General features: G+C 40.8%; 1 protein-coding gene across 1 annotated transcript in view; it reads right to left on the reverse strand.

Moving 5' to 3' along the window:
* Positions 1-23: 23 nt before the first annotated feature.
* The window catches only part of eys (eyes shut homolog), a 130,186-nt gene continuing 121,177 nt past the window's right edge, over positions 24-9,032 (reverse strand). Inside the window, 7 exon segments of the mRNA XM_025060947.1 lie at positions 24-1,551; positions 1,858-2,019; positions 2,133-2,305; positions 2,547-2,709; positions 5,041-5,185; positions 6,606-6,772; positions 7,784-7,966. Coding sequence (XP_024916715.1) covers positions 356-1,551; positions 1,858-2,019; positions 2,133-2,305; positions 2,547-2,709; positions 5,041-5,185; positions 6,606-6,772; positions 7,784-7,966 — 2,189 coding nt within the window. The 3' untranslated portion in view covers positions 24-355.

The following is a 9,032-nucleotide window of genomic DNA, read 5'->3' on the forward strand; positions in this document are numbered from 1 at the left end:
TGATGCTTTTTTCTTTCCCCTAATTGTTTTTCTTTTTAATTTCCTTTAATATTTTTTAGCATTCTTTCTACTGAAAAGTGTGTACATTTTGGCTTGTAATATACGTGAGTAACAGTTGGCCCTTGCACTGTGTTTCTGTACAGTTCGCAATAAAGTTAATCCTTTTTTTATTGTTGATTTTAAAACATTGTCTTATATGAAAAGGAGGTGCACAGTTGACTGATGATGACCTAGACAGAAAACTGAAATATATGAGAAATTTAAAATGCAAATCTGGGGAGAATTGTGTTACTTTTAAAAATATGTTTTGTTAGTAAAACACATAACACCTAGTTTGAACCGTGTTCCTGATTGACTAGTCATCATTACCATCATGGACATTGAAACCCTCACTATTTTCGAGAAACTGCACTGGTTTGATGTCTTCAAACAAAATAATGTTCTTAATCTTCCCCTTAAAGCCCTTGGAAAACAACCCAGAAGTCACCACTGAAATGTTTCTGTGTAATTCAAACCTCCCAAAGTAAAGATGACTTCTGTAGTTAAGAGCCACGTAACGCTCAGATGGATCCAGATCTTCCAAATGAATTCTCCTCCTGTTGAGGAACACCTGAATGATGGTGCTGTTTAAGGAAATGGAGATGTTGTGCCACTTGTCGCAGCACAACGTGAGATTTCTGTATACAAAAGGGAGGGAAAGTCTTTCCCCCAGGTTTACTGCGATTTTCAGGAGGCCATCCTCAAGTCCGACTGCCAGGTAGTCATCATCTACATCCTCTGCCTTTCCCATCCACATGATCAAACTGGTGTTTGAAATCGTCTTGAAACTGAAAGCTATCTGTGTGTGTTTCAGGTTCCTTGTGTTGTATCTGGAATCCTGGTATTTAACGTAGGAGTTTCCCACAAACTTTAAAATGTCTGGTTGCAGCCGTGCCTCACAGAACCTCCCACCTCTTGGTAAGGGGCAGATGCATCTGTATGAGCCTTCACTGGATGGAGAACATGATGATCCGTGTCTGCAGAGGTTGTTTGCACAGCCTACAGACTGGTTGCACACAGAACCGGTCCATGACGGTGGACACAGACATACGAATGAGTCAGTTCCTTTTGGTCTGCACTGACCTCCGTTCTGGCAGATTTTGTACCCGCAGGCCGTCCCATCCCAGTCCTCCACATTTGCTCCACTCACTGCACTGTTCTGTGTCAAATCAAGCTCTTGATCATTCATTATAAGTTCTCTCAAGCCACCAGTGAAGCCCACTGGTTCTCCTCCAGTAGTGTCAGTGGAGACCAGACTCAGAGTGGACACTCCTCCTACAAAAATGTCTGTAGCCACATCTAAGGTGCTCATCCCTGCAGTTACATTCTCTCTGACCTCTTCATCATCCAGACTGAGGAAGCTGTGTCGCCCGATTCGTCCTGCTTTCACCGTGTGCCAGGTCTGTCCACGCAGATCTACTTTCTCAGTAGACTGCAGTGAGTGGACGCCATCTCCCATATCGTACCTTAGCTGGACATACCCAGATTTCAGGAACAGGCAGAGAAAGTCACCTGTGGGATGACAATAAATTATTCACTTGAATATCAGAGTTTGAGGAAGGGGTTCACCACGATGATTTGGTACAGTTTTTACTCCAGATGCACTTTTTGTTGTAATACCCTCAGGATTGGGGAAGAAGTGAATCAAATCGAATTAAATCTTAAATTGCACAATCCAATGCTTATGGTATATGCCGAAATAATGTATATTGTACTGAGTGCATACATATATAATAATAATAATAATAATAATAATACATTGTATTTTTTAGGCGCCTTCCTGTCACTTTCTGAAACGAGAAAGCTGTACGTCCTCACCGGCTCGAGCACTCAGATGCTGTGCAACGTAGACAAGAATGCCATCTGGTGACAGAGGTTGGAACTGCAGTTGAAAAACACTCCTGTGTCTGAGGGTCATTGGTGCGAATGACATCCAGGAGGAGCGGCTGCCATTGAAGAATGGATCACTGATGGTCACGCCTGGACGTGCAGAACACAGCGGCAGTTTAATAATTAAATAGTGAGCCTCCATGTTTTTTGCATAAATAAACAATACATACAGTATAATGATACTTAGGAATCAGAGATGTAACCTCTCTCGCAGTACAGCCCCGCAGTCCCCAGGGGGCACTGGCAGGTGTATCCATTTGGAAGAGGGATGCAGGTGGATCCGTGGGCACAGAGGGGAGGGGGGCTGTGCTGAACATCACACACAGACACAGTCTCAGAACAGAGAGCTCCCTTCCATCCAAATAGGCACTGGCAACTGCAGACGGACACAGTCAGATGGTATAAAGGGCTCGTGAACACGCTGTCACTTCCTGTTACTGCGCTGGTACCTGATTATCTGAGGGCTCTTTAAGTCTAGTCACAGCAAGCAGAAGTATGCAAATCATGCACAACTGCTCATGCATTTCAGGAGACATCATGTGTTATTTATAACTGGAAATATTATATAAACAAGGGGAAGACTGATCCAAATGTGTTTTTCTTTTCCTCCCACTTACTACACAGATGAGCCGGAGTCCACACACGTTCCCCCGTTTCTGCAGTGGAGATGATCACACTGAGTGACCTCACACTGACCCACGCTGCGTCCGAAGGCTGGCTGTCCCAGGGATTGGAATTTTCTGTCTGTGCCTGTGCGAAACTGTACATCAAATATGCAGCCTATAAAAAAAGAGGGAACAGATGGAGGATTAAAATGTGATTCCAAACTCTATTTTGACATTTGTGTTCTGTTTTCTGCTGAAAGCCAATACAAAGTAGACTCTTCGTCTAACGTCTGCCACGTCTTAAAATCAATTATACAATCATCTTAGGTACCTTGTATTAACGTTGATTTTTTAAATTTTTTTATTTTTTACAAGTACGTATCTATAGTTTTTATTATTTCTTTCTAAAAGTGGACAGGATAGAACCTCTACCATCCAGGCCCGACACTTCAGAAGATCAGGAGTGACTGTCTCCTCCTCATCTTCTTACATCTCCCTCGCCATATTTGCTTTTTTTTGCTTTCATAATTCAATTTGAACAAGACAATATTTGCTTTGGCCTGTGCCTGCAGAGCTGAAGGCCTTCTATAAATACGAGGCCTGAGCACAAGCCTCGTACTCATCTGCAAATGCCGACTCCCTTTTCTCTGCTGCATTAGTCATTGGCATAAACAGGATGCAGGGGAAATGTCATGCTCATTCATGAATATTCATGCGGTGATGCCGTCTTCTTGGCAGACTCAAGTGATGGCTGCGGCGCTCCAAACAGAGACCGCCGAGGAGCCAGGGCAGATTAATAAGGAAGATTAGTGTTTTTATAATTAAAATTTGCTCCAGGCCTGCAGTATGTGACGTGAGAATGTTTTCTGATGAGTTTTTGTCAATCTTTTTTTTAATTTAAATGCACAAGAATATGTGTTAATTATTAGCTTGTATTCAGGAGCTTTTTTTCCCTCTCTGCAGACCCACCACTTCCTCTGTCACCTTACTACAGGGGACTGGTGATATCTTGAAGTGAAGTGCATTATCAGTGTGTTCACTGTCAGCCATCATGATTAGGGCACAGAGAAGGTCACACAGATCTGATTAGATCTGGTCATGTGTTCTCATTACACCTCGGGCAGAAAGGTGAGGGTTCCACTGGAGTCTCTTAGAGAGAGTGCCGTCACTGTGGACTGGTGGTGGTGTGATTTAACAAAATTAAAAGCTTTGACTGACAGTTTGTTTAGTAGAATACAAGATATAATTTTACAAGAGGGTTCTCTTAATACCATCTATATTCAACTGACGAGAGTTTTTTGATTTGTGTATACACAGTACCACACAGATCCTTCTTTATGATAGGCACTTGAAATGACAAACATCAAAGTGAGGAGAAGCACTTTTTAAATCCAAATTATACAAATATGTTTGTATTAAACATAGTTTTGAAACTGAAACTGTGGTCATATTAGACAACATATCAATACAACTGAGCTTAACATAAATCAATGTAAGCTAACACTGTCAACTGAACAGAAAGTGAGCAGAGCTTTAACACCAATACCGAATTTCAATTAAAAACACTATCCTCTGCTTTCTAATGAACACAGAGTAACTTAATCTGTATTTAAATGTTTCAATAATCAAACACAAGTCAAATAAGTCCCAACAAAAAAGTGGCATATTGAGATGTAAACACCTCATCTGTCCACTGTGCTGTTAGAGTGAGAAGAGACATTAGCTTATGCGTGTCTTCGCATGTTTTATCGAATTCCTTCTGTCGTAACAAAACAAATCTTACAGTAGGTCTCACTTCTGTCTTTAACCCAGATGTCAAAATACCTCCAAACTGATGACATTGTCGAAATACATTAACAATGTAGGTATTTACAACAAATATTTACAACACTGGACTGCAGACAGAAAACACAACGCTGGCTAAACTGGCTAACTTTAAATGTAATATCTGGCCCTGGTTTTGGTATCGCTGTTTTCTTATTAAATTTGATTAAAAATAAGCAAAACACAAAAATGACACTCCAGTTCACCTCACGTAGACCGTCTCTGTGACATTTATAATAACAAGCCTCACAGCTGTATAATAGTAAAAATGCCACAATGTGATCTCAGTGATTTACTGGAGCTCCAGTCGTCGTTACTTTTGTGGCTCCACAGCTCTGCACATTAGCAGACCAAATAAACAACATCCAGAATGTAATCCTGCACCTGACTGAGAGAGAAGGTAGAAATGACACAGATTGTTATCTGGCACTCTGATTCCAGCAACATAGCAACAGTGGAATAGATCAACACACAGCTGCAGCGGGTGTGAAGGCATTAAAGACTGCAGACACCGACTGCTCCGAGCTCTGTTCTGGCCTAAAAGATGTTGTTGTGTGAAGCTGTAACTTTTCATCGCCTCCGCTCGCAAAGACACAAAGATCCTGAGAGAAACTCCACTGAACCCCCCGCGCTCCGTGGCATACAGCAGTGTTTGGATATAATGAAGCTGTAGCTGTCTTACCCTGAAAGCCATGATGGAATCTGGAGCCAATTGGCAGCAGTTCAGGGGTGTACTCATTATATCCACCAACAAAAAGGTGGCTGAATGCACCCAGTCTCGCCAGGGGTCCTGGAGACGATCCTGTCCTGGTGCGTTGACCGTTTACCTGAGAATGATTTACACAGGGAAATGTAATTGTTAATTATCATGCTACAGAATGGGAACATTGGATTCTACCAGGCTATGGAAATGAGACGGCTGTTGTTACAGGGGAATCTAAAGTGTTCTACTAAAACATCCACCAGGCTACATCAACAGCAGATATGATAAATCTATTATTGTACATGTCATTTATAATGACCTCCTTTGTAATACAGTATAATGTGTATCAGCTACATCCTCTCTTTTTACACCGCCCTCATTCATCATCCTGTACATTTCTGTTATCTTTACACACTCCACCCTAAATGCACTTTTTTCAGCAGTTGTTTGTACAGATATTTCAAAGACACCGCATTCTCCCACTTCCTTAAAAATGACCATTTTTCTTTCTGTTTCTTTCTTTCTTTTCTTTTTCCAAATGAACTATCTGCAAGATAATGTGCTACACAAATAAATTTGCCCAAGTCCCTGGAGCTGGTGCCGTGTATAAAAATAAATTGAATCTGATTCAACGTAAAGAGGCACAAAATGGCAGTGTATAAAGTTGGTGAGAAATAAAGTGAGAAAATAAGCATAAGGAGTCTGACTAGAAGGATTTTTTTTTTTTAACTTTTTGGAACATTTAGACAATTAATTGTTTACTTTTCACCACCACAAAAAGTTTATTTTTCAGACAATTAATTGTTTACTTTTTTCACCACCACAAAAAGTTTATTTTTAAGGCAAATTCATCAAATGAAAGTTTTTGTAATTAAATTAAAGTTTTGCTTAAAGAACCAAAAGGACAAAGGATTAGCTTCATTGTTTGTTCTGAGAAATGTAAATCGCCTCATTACAAATAGTGGAGTTGAGAAATTGAAATTGACATTTAAAAAAGCAAGCAAAAGGTGAAATTTTCATAAAAAGAGTGTTTTTTTCCACAATTAGCAGCTATTAGCAGGTTTCAACATGAGTAGGTCTGAAAGGAGCATCAACCAAACGGTAAGGCTTTGAAGATTGTGCTTCATCGTCTCAAAGTCAGAATGAACAAAAAAAAAAAAAAAAAATTGGTGCTCAGAAATATTTAATAGTTTCTGTTGAGTGTCTCTCTGAGTTTGTGGCAGGTGTTAATTTTTTTAATTATTCTCTTTAACAAACAGACTTAACCTATCCAAGAACACTGGGTCATTGGTTTATTAGTCATAAATGTTTTTAGTTTCAGTAAAAGAACAATCTAATTGAATTTGGTTAATTCAGTAATATTCAACATCATTCTACAGAATCTAATGTAAAGGGGCTGAAGAGCCACACCTGGCCCAGGAACCATTGCAGACCTCTGTGATAGGGTAACAACATTTTTGTCTTTCTATAACTTAAATGTAAACAACGCCTTTCTTTTTTTTCCTTACCAATTATGATCCAAGGTGTTTACACGGACAACTTACCTTCAGCCATCCTGCTGTCTTTGATCTGCCAAATATCACAGTGTGAACTGTGAGGCGTCGGTCGATTGGGTTACTGACGATGGTCGCCACACCTGATCCCAGGTTGAATCTATGAAGAACGCGGCCACTTCGTAGCCCCAGGACGAGGAAGTCGTCACCGTCATTCCCTGTGTGAACACACAGAACACTGTACATTAGAACAAACACACACATCAAAACTGCTAAAAGACATTCACATCAGTGTTTACATTTATCTGCTTGACTGTGTCATTTATTGTTTCATATGTTTCAGTAGCTGGAGTCGGCTGTTGGAAATACGATGGAGCTTGATCACTGGAAAGACACGGAGCTGACGTTCATTCCTTGGCTGCTTTAATTAAAGATGAAGCTTCACTAAAACCAATTATGATCCAAGGTGTTTACATTTCGTCTGTTCCATATTGTCCCTTTGAAAAGGAACCGTTACCAGCTGTGCTCCTCTCTCTGTCTCTGTCTCTCTGCTGACAATTGTTTTATTATTAATATCGCTCTTGTTTTGTTTTGTTTCGCCTCCACCAGGATGAATCATATTCTCCTGAGAAAACAAATGCATTCAATTTTCCACCTATTGTATTTATTTATTTATTTTTTATCTCCTTTTTGATATAAAATGCGGGTACTGGTGACACCGTGGTTACCTGCCACCAGGTCTGACCCCACAGAGAGGAGATCCTAATTTAAAGTGACAGCCACTGACAGCTTCATGGTGCACCCATGTCTCCAAGTCTGTTGACGACAATTACCTCAAACACAACAGAGCTGCTGTAGATGTGTGTTTATTTAATCCCGCATTTTGAAGTCAGGAACAATAACTGTTTAGTGGGAGAGTAATTAAGTGGTGGACAACACTGAAGACCATTAAAGTCTCCGAATCTGCCAAGAACAGAAGTCCTCAGGGAACCTTCTTGATTAGAGGATTTCAGAGCAGAGAGTGGAAATCTATTAGATGGCACATTATCATACACAGCAGGTGAAGAACCTCTCAAAACACCAATTCCATTTCTTTTTATATCCTTAATGAAGTCTGACACCCAGAATCCACCTAAGAAGACAACCTTTCAGTTCCTTTTTAACTTTTTTTTTCATTGACAGTGGGAATGATTTTAAATTGCTGTGCAGGTGTCAGGAAATGGCCTAACCTTGTCCTTTATGCCCAGCGAACAGGATCAGGTTGTCTTTCACGGCAGATGAATTGTCGGCCAGGGTGAACCTCAGCCTGAACTCGTAGAAGGCACTGAGGCCGGGCATGGAGGTGTGGGCCAGGAAGGAGGTGTAACCCAGCTCATCGCTCCCACTGAATCTGGCACGAGTGATGTGGATGGCTGCAAAACAAACACACTTTCCATCACATTTGGGGGAAAAAAAAGTCAAGCTGCAGTGGATGTGTGTGAAAATGGGAATTCATCTGTTTTGATACATCATTTCCCTCGAAGGGCTACCAGAAGATGGCACTATTGCTACACAACACGAAACCGAGGCTGGCCACTGTGTTTATTAATTAATTATTTTCTCCCCAAAAAAGGCTATTAAACGATGACCTGTTTTCTAACGCTATTGCATTGAGACCTTTTTTCTATTGTCATCATTTGTAGCGGTTTTAAAGAATTAAAATATAAACCGTCGTCGTTTCACTGACAGTGGTCACTTTGGGAGGAGCACAGTAATTTAGCTGTGATCCTTAATTTACCTTTTTTATAATGCATTGTTGATCCAATGGTGTTCTCTTATGTATTCGACCTCGGCACACCTGAGTACTTCATTCTGCACTGGGGACTTAATGGAAGTTTATTTATTTGTGTATTCGTTGATATTTACAGTAGCTGCCCTTACTCTCTCTGTGTGTGTATGTGTGTGTGTGTGTGTGTTGTTACCCCTTTCAGGGACATCAGGGACTGAAGCCTATCGTCCTACAGCCATGTGAATAAAATGACATCCTGTGGATGTGGTTTAATTTTTAATACAGTACCTAACTGTACCTAAGCTAAGATACAGTACTAACCAGGTATCACTGGTGTATATAAACACAGTATCTCTACAAGAAAAGCTCCAGACACCGTGTGTGTGTGTGTGTGTTTGTGTGTGTGTGTGTGGGTGTGTGAGGATCCAAACACCCAGGAAGTTCCTCTGCTCTGGAAACACTTTGCACATATCTCTGCAGCCCCAGGGCGATATCCACCACAACTGCCCTCAGTCGTGTTTGGCTGCTAAATTATAAATAAAACTGAAAATGGTTATGTTATCAGTTCCAGTCTGGCCCTAACTTTATTTGTTTATCGATTCAATGAATGCGCTCCTCAATGAGGCGCTACAGAGTATTTTTGCTGAGATGTGCATTGATTGGCCTGAGCATATTCATGATGGCCCTGGAATAACAACTCACTGTGTTTC

Source organism: Cynoglossus semilaevis, chromosome 12 (assembly GCF_000523025.1).
Source record: "Cynoglossus semilaevis isolate Cse_v1.0 chromosome 12, Cse_v1.0, whole genome shotgun sequence".
Classification (NCBI taxonomy): Eukaryota; Metazoa; Chordata; class Actinopteri; order Pleuronectiformes; family Cynoglossidae; genus Cynoglossus; species Cynoglossus semilaevis.